Source organism: Eleutherodactylus coqui, chromosome 1 (genome assembly GCF_035609145.1).
Source record: "Eleutherodactylus coqui strain aEleCoq1 chromosome 1, aEleCoq1.hap1, whole genome shotgun sequence".
In the NCBI taxonomy this organism is placed as follows: domain Eukaryota; kingdom Metazoa; phylum Chordata; class Amphibia; order Anura; family Eleutherodactylidae; genus Eleutherodactylus; species Eleutherodactylus coqui.
Window position 1 is genome coordinate 228,632,957 of NC_089837.1, and position 15,998 is coordinate 228,648,954.

Genomic DNA, 15,998 nt, shown 5'->3' on the forward strand with positions numbered 1-15,998 from the left:
TCCTCAAAGTCTGACCCTGTCTGCACTGACTCGATACCCCCAACTGCTGCACTACTGCATGGAGGACACAGTATTAAAATAGACATATCTGGATAGCCAAAAGATCCTCCTTAATGCCCGCAGTAAGGAAAAGATGGCATATGCAGCCTGGTGGTTGAGAAAAGAAGACCTTTATACTATATGCACCTGTAAAATCTAGTAAAGAAAATGAAGACACAGGCTTTTCCAATAACAATACCAAACATTAATTTTATAAGAAAAAATATCTTTTTTATATATATAATAAAAGTGACTTCCATAGGAAATAACACACTGGGACTTCGGGGTTGATGTTGTTACAATAGGAATACAATAGCCATACATAGTATATACATACCAATCAGAAGCTGAGAATCTGACTCCAGGCACATTGTTATTTCTGGTGTCAAACTAATAAACATGATTTAACAGAAACTGCAATGCTCTTTCTTTCCTAGACATTTCAGCCTTGTGGCCGGATCTACTGAGAAGGCATCTCAAGAACATCAGTGCGGAGCAATGTGGTGGGGGTTATTCCAGCACTGACGTAATTATGTTTCGCAGAGAAGAAATAAAAAAGAAGAAGGAGTAACCAGGGAAGGAGGTAGCACAGTTATTCTACAAAATTCAGTTTTGTAAAATGTAAAGGTTGTTTTCACTGGAAGGAAAGCAAACACAGAGTGTTATTAAACAGTGCATTTCCAATTGGAGACAAACACTCTCGTTCACAGTGTTCCAACAAACAGTAGTTACGGCAAAGCTTGGTCACATAAGGGTTTGTTAAGGTCATGCTTGTACAAAGAGTCCACATCAAAGCTGTGCCACAACAGAAAGAGAGACATTATCAAATACAGTCTCTTAGAAAGTGAAGTAGCGGGCAAACCATTCCTGGCGTTGTGGGTCTGGTGATGCCACCGGTGAAGTCTCAGTCTGGGGAGGGCTAAATCCCAGAGAGAAAGAGAAAGCCATTACAAGAAATCCACGTCATGAACACATCACACACGGCCATAAGAAAGCAGATGTAGCAGTCGTCAGCAAACATAAAGCATCTGTTTAGAAGCAAAGCCAAAATCAATACCGGTTCTTGTCCTTGTCCCTGTGTGACATATCTGCACATCCACTACTTTGTAATTCCCCAGCAGTACAAGCTACCAGATGCTGGGGAAGCATGTAGACTTGGTAAAATGGGTCATTTATCTCGTGTGCCTTTTGGTCTTTTTTTTTTTACCCCCTCTTTTAGCCTCCTTTTTTAATTAGAACAGTAATTTGTAAGAAGTATGAGTACCAGGCTCACATCCCATGGAGATATGCTAAACAAGCACTATATACTTCTCGTCTGCTAAGCACAAAACACAATAAATGTGCAGACCAGGGATACTCCGTTCGCTGATATTACCCAGCAGTGTCATGCATTATTTATAACACAACCCAAACAACAAATAGGACTGAAATACAATGAAAGTGCTCATTTGCATCTCCAAATATTCTGCCAGGTTACATTTAATAGACAAGGGAAAGGAAATTTATTTTCGGTGCTGGGCTGAAGGTACAATAAAGTGTTATGCAACTTCTCATTGTATAAAAAAGCACACAGGGACAATCAGTTAAAGGGATATATATTTACATGCAGAATTGAAAACACATTTATACATGATTACCACAGAATGTCATAAAACACTGTACAATAAATATGCATGCTCTGGTCAATTCAATGAGAAGTATTGTCTTAGCTGATTCAATTGAAGCTATGTAAAAATTCACATTCGCCACCAGAGGGCAGTAAAGCATTCAGTTGCTATATGTAACCCACAATCTTTTAGAGCTAGAGCCTTAAAAAATACTGGAAAAGCTGTTATTTTAGGAACAACAGATTAAACAAAAGTTCTAAACAGCAGTGGATTTATTTTAAGTTAATCTAATTGCATTCTGCCTTTTTAGTAAGATAATACTTCAGACTGAATCTACAGAATGTACTGCGTAATAACAGATGTTATAATACATACATGCATGAGCCTTAAAGTGCATAATGAAAACGGATGCGTAACACAGCGTTTACAGCAAATAATGACATGAGGTTTAAACAAACACATGTGCAAAAAGGAGCTCTAGAAAGAGGTTGCAAATGCCGTGTTAAACCAAAAAAATAATTCAAGGCTATGACAACAGTTCGGCACTTTAATGACCAGCAGCAATTGGACTGGCGAGGCAGCGCTCACCTCAAAAAGGTCTTGGCCTCTTTGGGTGGTACAGGTTGTGGGAGAGGCTTGCTGCTGTTGAACTCAATATCGTGGATGGGTGAATTTGGAATGGGTTCCAGGCGGGTAGGGTGTCCATTGCCCATTCCACTAGTCTCCACAGCACTTAGGTTAGGGGAACTCACAAACCTGTTTGTGGGCTTATCGTTCTTCTTCTTTTGCTGTTTTTTGAAAATAACACAAGTGAGGCATATTGTAAATAACAGCCCTCCCACTGCAGGTACCTATATATGCTGACTAATCTAATCTATATATTCCTCTAACTCTCTATGGAACTCACATCTATCTATAGATCTCATATCTCTCCATCGATCTCACATCTGTGTATCCATTTCACATCTCTCCATTGATCTCACATCTATCCATCTCATATCTCTCCATCAATTTCACATCTACGTATCCATCTCATATCTCTCCATCGATCTCACATCTATCTATACATCTCATATCTCCTCATTGATCTCACTGTGTATCTATTTCACATCTCTTCATCGATCTCACATCTATCCATCTCATTTCTTTCCATCGATCTCACATCTATCCATCTCATTTCTTTCCATTAATCTCACATCTATGTATCCATCTCATATCTCTCCATTAATCTCACATCTACGTATCCATCTCATATCTCTCCATCGATCTCACATCTACATATCCACCTCATATCTTTCCAGCAATCTCACATCTATGTATCCATCTCATATCTCTCCATCGATCTCACATCTGTGTATCCATCTCATATCTTTCCAGCAATCTCACATCTATGTATCCATCTCATATCTCTCCATCGATCTCACATCTGTGTATCCATCTCATATCTCTCCATCGATCTCACATCTGTGCATCCATCTCATATCTCTCCATCGATCTTACATCTATGTATCCATCTCATATCTTTTCATCAATCTCACATCTATATAGCCATCTCATATCCCTCTATCGATCTCAGATCTATCCATCTCATATCTCTCTATCAATCTCACATCTACGTATCCATTCCATATCTCTCCATCGATCTCACATCTATGTATCCATCTCATATGTCTCCATAGATCTCACATCTATCTGTACATCTCATATCTCTCCCTCGATCTCACATCTACGTATCCATCTCATATCTTTCCATCAATCTCACATCTATATATCCATCTCATATCTCTCTATCGATCTCAGATGTGAGATTGATGTAAAGATATGAGATGGATAGATCTGAGATCGATAGAGAGATATGAGATGGATATATAGATGTGAGATTGATGGAAAGATATGAGATGGATACGTAGATGTAAGATCGATGGAGAGATATGAGATGTACAGATAGATGTGAGATCTATGGAGCCATATGAGATGGATACATAGATGTGAGATCGATGGACAGATATGGGATGGATACGTAGATGTGAGATTGATGGAGAGATATGAGATGGATAGATAGATGTGAGATTGATGTAAAGATATGAGATGGATAGATCTATCTATTCATCTCATATCTCTCCATCAATCTCACATCTACGTATCCATCCCATATCTGTCCATCGATCTCACATCTATGTATCCATCTCATATGGCTCCATAGATCTCACATCTATCTGTACATCTCATATCTCTCCATCGATCTTATATCTGTGTATCTATCTCATATCTTTCCATCAATCTCACATCTATGTATCCATCTCATATCTTTCCATCAATCTCACATCTATGTATCCATCTCATATCTCTCCATCAATCTCACATCTATGTATCCATCTCATATCTCTCGATCAATCTCACATCTATGTATCTATCTCATATCTTTCCATCAATTTCACATCTATGTATCCATCACATATCTCTCCATCGATCTCACATCTCTCCATTGATCTCACATCTACATATCTATCTTTCTATCTATCCATCTCATGTCTCACATTTCTCTTTCCATCTCATATCTCTCCATCGATTTCATATCTCACATCTATCTAAACATCTCATAACTCACATTTCAACATCTAGGCATCTCATCCACCTATCTTTCACCTTTCATATTGGAGTAATCTTTCCAGTGCAGTACAACAGTCCTTTTCTCTGTGTGTTGACACATAAATGCCTCCTAGTGTCAGACTGTGCACCAATAGTTATTATTCTTAGGACCAAAGTCTCACCTATACAGGTTAGATGTGCATGTCACTTTTGATTACATAATAAACTTTGTAGATATCACTTTACACAGGCCATTTCATCAAAGTCTACCAATAGCTTATCAGGTCATTTGCAAATTGAAGGGGATTTGCAACCTCTAAAAATAACCCCCAACAAGCTCCAAAAGAATTTGTTTCCATTCTTCACCATTCTTGCATCATTGATGCAGTGGCGCCTCTCTGCTGTGATGTGTCATATACATGACTATAGCAGACAATCACTGGTTGCACTGGTGGAGTCATTATGTAAGCTGGTTACATGTTGTGGATGACATGTCACATCAATGACAATGTAAACAAGACATGGTGGGGATTGCACATAATTTAAACAGAAAATATATTACTACTTGTTATGTTTTTCTAACTTTTATGACCTTTGAAGGTAATTTTTATGATTTGGGGCATTTAATATAACTATGACTATGGGAAAGAAGGTTTATACATCAACATAAAAAGTGGATATTTTACTGTAAGAGCAGTGAGACTATAGAACACTCTGCCTGAGGAAGTGGTCATGGTTAGTTCATTAAAAGAGTTAAAAGGGGAACTGGATACCTTTCTTAATTATAATAATATTACAAGTTCTGGGTACTAAATTAAAATTATTGGAAATGGGCCATTGATTATTATTTATTGGTATTTATTCTGCAATGTAGAATTGGAGCTGGGAAGGAATTTTCCTGTAAAATGAGAGAAAAAATTGGCTTTTGCCTAATGGGGTGTTTTGCCTTTCCATAGATCAACACTGCATTTTGAACGAGATTGATTTTTTGATATTTTTCAACCTTACTATTAATTAGAAAAGACCCCAGCTGCAAATGATCTACTCGTCAGCTCAAATGAGCATGTCCTTTGATAGGCCCTTATGGTTCTTATTGTGGTGAGGGACTGCTTATATGTATTAAACTGTGGGTTCCCTGAGAATCCTTTGATCCTCTCTTGGGGCAGTCCTAATCTAGTGAGAGGAAGTTCAAAAAGTTAGATTCCAGTCTAAAAAGGAAGCAAGTTGGGTACATTGCTGTATTTGCAATTCCTTAATGTCAAAGTGAAGATTTACCAAAGATATATTTGCCTATACAGTATTGTATAGGATTACTGCTTTCAGTACTTAGGAAACTACAAGCATGATACAGCTAATGCATGAAATGTACTTTAGTACATGTGTGGAGGATATATATATGTCTATTTAACTTTCTGGGCCAACAGAACGGAATGTGAAGGCCACATGCTGTTCTGCTAACCGTTATCAGAATATGCAGCTTGATAGAAATGCACCAACATAACCTTAGGGGACATTTTAGTTTGCTCACATGTAACCTCAGGCGTGATTTGACGACACGCTGCTCATCCCGCCCCTACCCCCTCCATCGAACACCTAAGATGTCGCCACATTCCGTCTGAAGCCATGTGATGTCGAACGTCCATGACGACAGAAGCTCACGCAGGACCGTATCTAAGAAGACCCTAATTGGCCCACCCAATGCCATGCTTTGATTGCCAATCACGTATTGCTTCTGGCATGCCCATAAAGGGCAGTTAACTCACAATGCTATATAAGATGCTATACCCCTACTAATAAACAGAGTCCAGGAAGACTTTCTACACTGACAGTCTGTCTCTGTGTTATTTATTCCATTGTGCGCACAATCTCTGAACGTGAATCAGGAAGGGTGCAAACATTCCGAATAATTATGCGACACATGAGGGTCTATTGCTCTCATTAACGATATCTTGCCTATGAGAGCTGCTGGCCATGAGTAGTTCTATTACCTAGATGCTACAAGTGTAGTCATAATGCACATATGTGTTACCTCCTACCCATCACCCTCACAGCTGAAAACATTCAGATGGTACCAATGTGCTTTCATAATTCTCCCAACTATGCAGTTTATTACTGACTGCAAATAAAGACTCAAATGGGAAACATAACCTGGATGTGAATTCTTCACTAATTAATATTAGAAGTAGTTAGTACTTCATGGAAAACTAAAGTTGCAGGCTATTAATATTCCAAGTCTTACGCTAATTAGTGAAGGTTTCCCTACTAAAATGTCTAAGACATTTAAATTTACTCTTCCTGCCTCCCATTGTAATTTTTTATTGAAGTCTTTGGTGATTGCTGGAATTACAGCAGTAAAATACTGCAGAAGAAAAACTACTGTGAAAAAGCCTTGGGGACCTTTCATAAGGGCCGGAATATTCCATAAGATCGTTCTGCAATGCTAGGATTGTGATACAGAATTGCAGCAGGATTCTGCTATTGCCAGTTTTGCACCAAAATCTGCACATTCGCAGTAGGATTTTAATGTTGAACATTCCACAACGATGTTGCATATTTTTAAGCCCTGTGGGACAGGTTTCTTGTCAAAAAAGTGAGAACATTATTGTTTCCATAAACTTTCTTTATTGGGGGTTCCGTCTAGGTTCCATCACTTTTAGCAGTAGACGTATGCAGAGTAAGGGCTCACTCACACGGGTGGATGGGGGCTGCAAATTACGAGTGCATTTTCCAAGAGTGATATAATTTGATACTATATATACAAACCCTCTGCAATGTCCATTGTATTACATACCTTCACTAGAGGATTGATAACACCAACATTAGGACTTGCATTAAATACTTTGTTGAAGTTGGTCTCTCGGTTCACTAGTTCAAGCTGGTAGAACTTCTTGTCTTCCTGCAAAAATAAAAGTGTCATTCTGACTGTGCCTGTTCCATGCAGTTTTCCCCGTTCAGATAATTGCTTTCAAACACATCAAGTATTAATATTTTAAGCACAAATTGTTCATTTGTAAATGCCGCTTTGTTTAATAATTTATCGGAGCAGCTATTATTTATGAGGCTCCAGTTATTTAAAGATCACTGAATTGTTAATGACAATGAGTCTTGGTGGTAAACACTTTCAAATTGTTTAGTTTAAGAGGGGGAAAAAGCCCAGGAAAAAAAAATCTCACTATCAGTTTCTTGATAAGCTGGTCCCGTTCTGCAACCATGTCCTTTAATTCAGATATGACCTGCAGGTCCTCTGGTCTGGACTCTCTGTTCTGGTATTTTTCATCCATTTCGGATAACCTTTAATACATAATACAACACGGGCACGCCTCGTTTAGGTAAGAACGAGAACACTTGATAAAAGGATACACACATTTGTACTGTAGGACCAAAGGAATTTTTACCTCTTTCCTTTTTGTTACCTGCAGATTAAGCGAAAATGGTTCCCACCGTCCACAGAAGTACTCATAGTCTACTTTCACGCAGGACGTCTGAGCTGCAGGAATTCTGCTGCGCTACTGCTGTTTGTTTCTGCAGAGGCCCAGAGTTAACAAGCTTTGCGGATTTGGTTGCCTTTTATGTTGTAGAATTTATATATGTACTTATATTTTTACGTGCAGATTTTCTGCTGTAGAATGTGTCGCGCTTTTGCGATCTGGTAGTGGTAGCTGGCAAACTTTGTTTCCAAAGATCAAGAACTACAGATTTTCAAGCAGATTGAGTGCATTTCTGCAGAGGAAACACTTCAAAATCTGTAACAAAACTCTATTTGCGGATTTCAGTGTGGATTTTATTTTCCCCATTGATCTCTATGGTAAAAATCCACATGAGATATGCACGGTTTCCGCAACATACATAGACATGCTGCAGATTTCAAAACCACAGCGTTTTTCAAATGTCATGTTGTTTCGTAGCAGAAAAAAATCAATGTGTGAAGATTTGTCAAATCTCCTTCACTGCCATTGTACTGTGAACTCTGCTTAATTTCCGCAGTAACTCCGCAGCTTTTACTGCTGTGTGAAGGTGGCCTTAGGGTATGTTCCCATGTGCAGTTTTTGAAGCCAAAACCAAGAGTGGATTTAAAAAAAGAGGAGAGTAGAGATGAGCGAGCATACTTGATAAGGCAAACTACTCGAGCGAGTAGTGCCTTATTCGAGTACCTTCCCGCTCGTCTCTAAAGATTCGGGTGCCGGCAGGGGGCGGGGTAGAGCGGGGAGGAACTAAGGGGAAATCTCTCTCTCCCTCTCTCCCCCCCGCCCCCCTCCCCTGCTCACAGCCGCAACTCACCTGTCACCCGCGCCGACAGCCGAATCTTTAGAGACGAGCGGGCAGGTACTCGAATAAGGCACTACTCGCTCGAGTAGTTTGCCTTAGCGAGTATGCTCGCTCATCTCTAGAGGAGAGGTAATACCATAGCTTTACAGTTTCCCTCTCATTTTATAATCCACACCTGACTTGGCCTGGCGGGTGTTCATTGGGCACAGCATTGGAAAGCGGTGAAATGTTTGTTTTTATATACACATATACAGGAAAGTGAAGCATTTTCTGTGATGGAAGAAGAGAGCAAATCCAGTAATGTTATGTATGACTGTAAAATGTTCTTCTGCTAATGCACAGTTTATATCAATACCATATACTTCAATATTGCAGACTGTAATTTTTCTATGAAAGTAAATAAAATCCTTTTGAACATAAAGTTTAACACTCTCTAGTAGAAAACAGTGGAAGAATTCGTAATTTCTGTCATGATACTGATACAGCTCTAATGTATTGGCCTATTGGCTCTGGGAGGATAGATGGGGACTGTGCAATTTTTCTTGCATGTTGCCATGGCCACTTGGAATTCACATTGGGACCCCATTGACTTCAATGGGAGTATGAGGTTGCAGGACTCGTGACCCGTTTTGCAGCAAAGGTCGTGTAGCTCTAGCCTTGGGCTATGTTCACACGTAGTGGATTCTCTGCAGTAGAAAATCCACATGCAACACGTGAATTTTAATGTGCATTTTGGTGCAGATTTCACCCCCTCATTTGAAGAGATGAGATCCATGCTGAAAATCTACAGCATAAAATGACCTGTACTGCAGATCAATATATGCTGCAGATTTAATCCGCTGCATTTAAATGAGATTTCATGCAATGTCATCCACACTGCTGCTACTATAAAATGCTGTGAATTTTCCGCAGCCCTTTCAGCTACGTGTGAACATAACCCTAAAGGGGCTGTCTCATGATAACAATCAGCTTGTGACATTAAGCCGATCACCGCGGGTCTGGCTTCTGAAATTCCAGCAATTCGATGTTCTCACTCTGGCCAGTCTATTATCTACATTACCTATGCAGCTGAATAAAATGCACTGTTCTCTGATATAAACCATTTTAGATATGTTGACTGTAGTGTTCTTTAAAAGCATCACTAACAGGAAGTCCACAAAAATATTTTTTCTCCTGATCGTTACCCTATGTCAGTTGTGGTGAACCTGTGGCACATGCGCCACAGGAGACACTCATAGCCCTCTCTGTGGGCACGCATGCCGTTTGTTAATAGTGCTAGTAGAATAAGGTAATTAGATGATTTAGGAGAGACAGTCCTGCTGTTGGACTGTGTGTCCTGCAGTGCCCTGGGTTCCAAAGCGAGACAGCCTTTTGTTCCACTTTCAGGGCATCGGGTCACTATAAAGGTGATAACCAGCCGGGGTGCCGTGGCTCTCCACCTGGTGATCACTCAGTGTATCTGCTGCGGGATGCACACACTGATGTCCGTGTGTGAACCTGGGATCCTCCTCCCCTGACCTCTTCTCCTTGGTTCTGCAGGAGGAGGGGAAAATGGAGGAGGAGGAGGGGGCACACACTTCCGCCTGCAGCTGCACCGAGCAGAGGAGCAGTGGTGCTCTGAAGACAAGGAGGAGGTAAGTATATCGGTCTCAGGGGGGAGCTATTACTACTAGGGCTTCTGTGGGGGTCACTATTACTACTGGGGCCAATATAGGAGACGCTATTAGTAATAGTATTACCAATGAGGCCAATATAGGGGACACAATTACTACTGAGGCCACTGTGGGAGTCACTATTACTACTAAGGCCACTGTGGGGGTCACTATTACTACTGTGGCCACTGTGGGCGTCACTCTTACTACCGTGGCCAGTATAGGAGACATTATTACTACTGAGGCCACTGTGGGAGTCACTATTACTACTAAGGCCACTGTGCATGTGCCAGCCTACCTGAAGCTACTTAAGCCTCGTCACACTATGAAAATTGCATGAGATTTGTGCATCTCACACAAATATGAATGGGGTCATATGCATTGCAATGTGATGCGCGAAAAAAATTGCGGCTTGTTCTATCTATTGTTTTCAATTGGACAGGAAAACACATCACACAGTATGTGATGAGCACCCAAGTGCGATATGAGGTTTTCCATTGAAAACAATGGAAAACATTTGCCGATCCTCTGACTCGGCTGAAAACCACATTGGAAGATTGCAGCATCAATGAAGAAATGGGAAACGTTTTTTTTAACAGAAAAACACCTTGCCTCCACCGGTACATCGCATGTGCTTGATCGCGATATCATACCGATTTTCATGGCCCGATATTGCGCTCAGCCCCAGTATTCAGGTTAAATTGCCGTGTTGGCACTTTGCGATAAATAAGTGGGTTTTGGGTTGCTGATATTGTAAGCTCTTTTTCAAAAGCTATGCCTTCTGCAAGTTGCTACTTTATAAAGCCAATGCTGTACTGCGAAAAATAAATATGACAAGCCTTCCATCACTTTAGGAACAACAACTAAATCAATACTCTGATGCAAGGCAAGAAAAGCAAGAACGAAGATATGCAACAAAAAGATCTCATCTCCTCTGATGGTTGATTGCTTCCTCAGAGGCTCTAGCAGCTTCTCTAATTGCTTGAACAGCAGCCAGAGTTTTGTGCACAGACAAAGATTAAGAGACACGTTCTAAAAAATTTGGAATTAATATCTCAAATTGTGTCGCTTCAGCTAAATCTTTACCTGCTGTATATATGTCTATGAAGCTAACCTAGGAAGATTTTAGGCTTTAATATAGAATTTTTGCACCCTCAGGGCTTCAGATAGTGACCAAAATAGCTGCCAATGACTTTGGAAATGGTGACTAGAATATACATTCTAGTTGCCACTTGCACCTAGACCCATGGCCACTTTTGTGTAGCTATGACTTTAAGAAATAATGTTTCTTCCCCTGCATACAACAGACATGCTACACGATTGGCATATCTGTTCAATCTGGCTCTGATGCTCGCTTACCACATACAGGAAAGTCTACTGCTACCAGCCAGAGAGAGGAATAAGAGATCGGACAGAGAATCCACAAGGGGGAATGTTTTGTCTGCCTATCACTGGTCTATTTGCTTTTTCAGCTTTTACAGCTTACTGGCTTGCGGCTACTTCCTTCCTGCTGTTCGGTCCATGAGGTCCATGCGGCTGGATGATTGCAGGGTGGGAGGAAGGTGCCTTGCCAGTGTCTACAAAGGGTGACCGGTGACTAGCACAGGCTCTATAGAGCCAGGAGAAGGCCACAGTGCAGAGGCTGCTGTCGGAGTTCAGTTGCCTGAGAGGAGATAAGGAAGGTCTGGCCTGAATCAGGGGTATGAGCATAGGGACAACACTGTATACTGAAGAGCATCACCTCCAAGACCAACTCACACTACCCGACCAAGTTCCACAGAGAGTTGATCAATATAGGTGAGCATTGGGGTGGTGGTTTGGGGGGTCAGTTGGACATGTATAGTAGGAGCACAGTACTTGATGGATGTTGTTGTACGGCATGGAGGATGTAGCGCTGGATGCCCTTGTACAGCATGAGGTCATATAATGGCCAGGAATAGTACTTTTTTTCATGTGCACACAATTGCTTATTCTGAAAAGTTTTAAATATTAATAGTTGTAGAACAACTATACAACTAAGTAAGTTGAATAGTAAATAGAAAATAGCAGCAACAATTAGAGGCCAATGGTCACAAGGTCACTGAAAGCGATAGCTGTACACAGAATAGCTGGTAAATAGTAGACAACTGGTCTCCTCAGCACCCATGTAGCTCATTCGCAACCTAACTCAAGTTCAATGCTGAACGTCTAAACAACATGATCAGCATTGTTTTATGAGCCACGTACACTCTTTTTCCTAAAGCCATATAGGTCTACATTTGAAACAAGACAAACAATAATTCCATCCTGCAATAGCAAGTAGCAACTTTTATGCATAGTAGTGCCCCCATAATTGTTGGGCATTTGATGTAATAATTGATCCTCTGATTAACTGTTAAGACACATAAAAACTGTTAACAGATATATCTGGGCCATAGAGAACTCACCACCTCCCATTCCCTTGTGATTAGCCAACCCCCTGACATTCCTTTCTTAACATGACTGCCCACTTCCCAACCTAAAGCAATATGATAGTCTCCGTCTCATTGCCAGAAAAATGATCATTCTCCCTGTTGCTGGCTTTTGTGTCCTTAACTTATTACTTTGCTTTATATGGGCTGCTTGTTGTTGACCAGATTATGCTAATATTTTTGTGCCCTTGTCCTCGGATCATGTTTGATCCTTATGAATTGCCTGAAAACTAGCCTACTGCTCTCCAAACAATTCTTGTGATCATCCTCTGTACCTTGCTTCGACAGGCCTTTGCCACCTAGGAAGACTGCCCAGAGGACCTGATCTGTGAACTTCATTTAGTAAATCTATACCTCCATGGCTCATAGAGGACCCTCTATGTAACCCACATGCCCTATTAGGTCATATACAGATGGACTGTCTTCATGAGACAACCCCTTTAAGGGGTTTCTTCGAGATCCAACTATACAAAGTTCATTTTAATTATATATGTCTCTTTCATCTGTGTTTTTTCAAAAGTGAGAGAATTAAAAGGTATGAGAACAACCATATGGGCTGTCACCCATTTCCCTAAACTTCTGAATAACAAATCTGCCAAAAAATACAGTGATCTACGCACAAGAAAAATATCAATTTATAACCAAGCAAATATTTTTCCAGGAGCCTGGCAAAACTAGATGACAACATCATTACGATGGATGATGGCTGCCAATTCCTAAAAACTTAAAATAAAAAACAGCTAGACATTTTACTATTGATGATCCAGCTGATTGCTGGAGGTTCCCCACTTGGGATCCCTCCCGATCAGGTGTTCATCAGGCCTACTGTCGTTGAGAACAGACCTGGAAGCAGATAGCTCTGTCCGTAGTGCAGCTGTGAGGGTATATGTATATATTGCCATATGTTTTTATGCTTTTATACCTGTATGCAAGTTCTATTCAATTCTAAAATGAGAAAAACTTAATATGTCGCCTTACATCAGATATTCCAAAGGCCTTGCAAGGCGAAGACAAAATGTATCTTAAACACCGCAAGGAAGAACCGGATACGAAGGCCGTGTGCTTGGCTGTTTTCCCAGAAGCGCTGTATCTAGATAACGACTGTTCAACTACGTATATAACTTTCACTGTCTCAGGCGGAAATCCGGACTTCACATGTATGGTTATGCGGTGAATTTGAGCCAATGAGACCATTACCCATTCCTAGTGACATGACCAAAGGGTATAAGACCCCATGTAATCTGTAATAAAGTGCGCAGTTATGTCCCCATGTGAGGAACTATACCAGACCTCCATGTGTGGTGTCTCTTCTTTACCGCCGGCAGCGGGGCATTGGGGTGGGCCTGATTGGTGCTGTATGCAGAAATTCCCCTGACACAGCAACACTAGTTCGTATTCCAGGCACAGCTACCACTGAATTGACGGAATCGAAGCTGTGCCTGCATTACTGTTACAGGGACGTAGGACCCCCAGGAACTGGATGTGGTCCTTTCTAGGGTGAGACCTTGCAGGGATGACAGACGTAGCAGGATTCTTGGTAAAATAAAGCTTTAAAGGGGTTGTCTCGCACAGCAAGTGGGGTTATACACTTCTGTATGGCCATATTAATGCACTTTGTAATATACATCGTGCATTAAATATGAGCCATACAGAAGTTATTCACTTACCCACTCCGTTGCTGGCGTCCCCGTCTCCATGGCTCCGTCTAATTTCAGCGTCTAAACGCCCGATTAGACGCGCCTGCGCAAAAGGGTCTTCTCCCTTCTGGTCGGTCCGGGCACGAGCGGCGTTCTGGCTCCGCCCCCTTCTACACGTCATCGCGTAGCTCTGCCCCATCACGTGTGCCGATCAGCCAATTAGGTGGCTGTAATCGGCAGTGGAACGCAAGACATCCACGGTGCACCCTGGGAGAAGACCCACGGTGCACCATGGGAGAAAACCGCGGTGCATCCCTGGGAAAGGACCAACGGCCATCTTTGGAAGACGTTTTATAAGTTGCTGAAATGCTAGAACGGTGAGTAGAAACCATCGTTAAAAGCCATTTACACTTGTGCATAGTAATGTTTGCTTTAGAAGGGGGACTGGGCAAAAAAAAAATTTCACTTTTGCCTCGAGACAACCCTTTAAGCTTCACAGTACTAACACACTGGAACAAGTTAGAATCCGACAGGGACAGGGCATGGAATCAGAGCCAAAAATGGCAAGCTGGCTTGGGTCAGGAACAAAGCAGGCATCCCAAAGGACAGAGCAGGGAACAGGACATAGGAACTGACAGACATTGACCAACAAGCAAAGACTGAAGAAACCAGCAGAGTATATATCACAGAAGCTAAATCAGAGACAGGTAGTAGAGTCCAAAGCAAGAAAGGATTAACTGTTCATTGACTGGTTAGATGTAGCAGAGCCACAAACAGAAAAGCAGAGCCTCCTGGATTAGCGATCACAGAGTTCATGACAGTTACCAAACCAGGTCACTGCACTATGAAGCTGTGTGCTTCTGCCTCTGTCTGCATTGACAGCCCAATATCAATTGATCTGCAGAGATTCCAAGAACTAGGCTCCTAAAAATCAACTATTGATGGCTTATCCAAGATAAAGTCCTGGAAATCCCTTTAAGGGCTTATGCACACGAGCGTATATCGGCCGCCACTGCAAACAGCGGGAGGGGAGGAGAGAGGAGGTGAGCCGGCGAGGGGGTTAGGAAGGGGAAGGTAGCTCAGATGGTTGGGTATATCGTCTGGCTGTGAAAACGGTGGGCGATATACGCTCGTGAATAAGCCTTTTAGAAGATGACCAGAATTCTTACAAATCAAAATAACATACTCGTAAAAACAGAGTCCATATAGCAGATCTAAATCCTGGTGGTCATGAGTCCTTGTGTCAATCTACTGAGCATTGTTTTATAATATACACTCTGTATTAACTCACCTGTGTGTCATATATAACACATTACAGGAAGTACAAGAGAAAATATCAGTAAGCGGATTGTGTTTGGTAACATGGGTGCAATTGTCGTGTGTGACAAGTTACTTTAAAAATCAAGTCAAGCTGATAAAACAAATGCATACTGTAGTTTGCAGATCATAGACTTAAGGGCAGGAGGAGTTGGAGGTATGTGAATACAGAGAAGGATGTGTTTCTATACTTCTATATCCTCTGCTGTACAGTAAGTTGGAAAAGTGGTTATATTTCCTGATGTGCATTGTGTGGGGAGGACTATATCTTATATACAAATTTTGTCTGTCAGAACTACTGATACAACAGACTATAACTTTCATGAAGGATTTGGCAACTAACTTCAGGCTTCTGCTTTCTCATCAGCTGTCACCAATAGGGAACTGCTCTGTTGTAACATACTAACATGGTCAGGGTACTATAATTAGGGCATTCATAGT

General features: G+C 41.3%; 1 protein-coding gene across 5 annotated transcripts in view; it reads right to left on the reverse strand.

The window, feature by feature from the left end:
• Nucleotides 1-294: 294 nt before the first annotated feature.
• The window catches only part of FAM184A (family with sequence similarity 184 member A), a 159,199-nt gene continuing 143,495 nt past the window's right edge, over nucleotides 295-15,998 (reverse strand). For all 5 annotated transcript variants that reach the window (XM_066606366.1, XM_066606350.1, XM_066606358.1 and 2 more), the window contains 4 exons: nucleotides 7,409-7,526; nucleotides 7,027-7,131; nucleotides 2,235-2,434; nucleotides 295-958 (listed from right to left, as the gene is read on the reverse strand). In XM_066606366.1, the coding sequence (XP_066462463.1) occupies nucleotides 877-958; nucleotides 2,235-2,434; nucleotides 7,027-7,131; nucleotides 7,409-7,526 (505 nt within the window). In that variant the 3' untranslated portion in view covers nucleotides 295-876. The remainder of the gene's footprint in view (nucleotides 959-2,234; nucleotides 2,435-7,026; nucleotides 7,132-7,408; nucleotides 7,527-15,998) is intronic.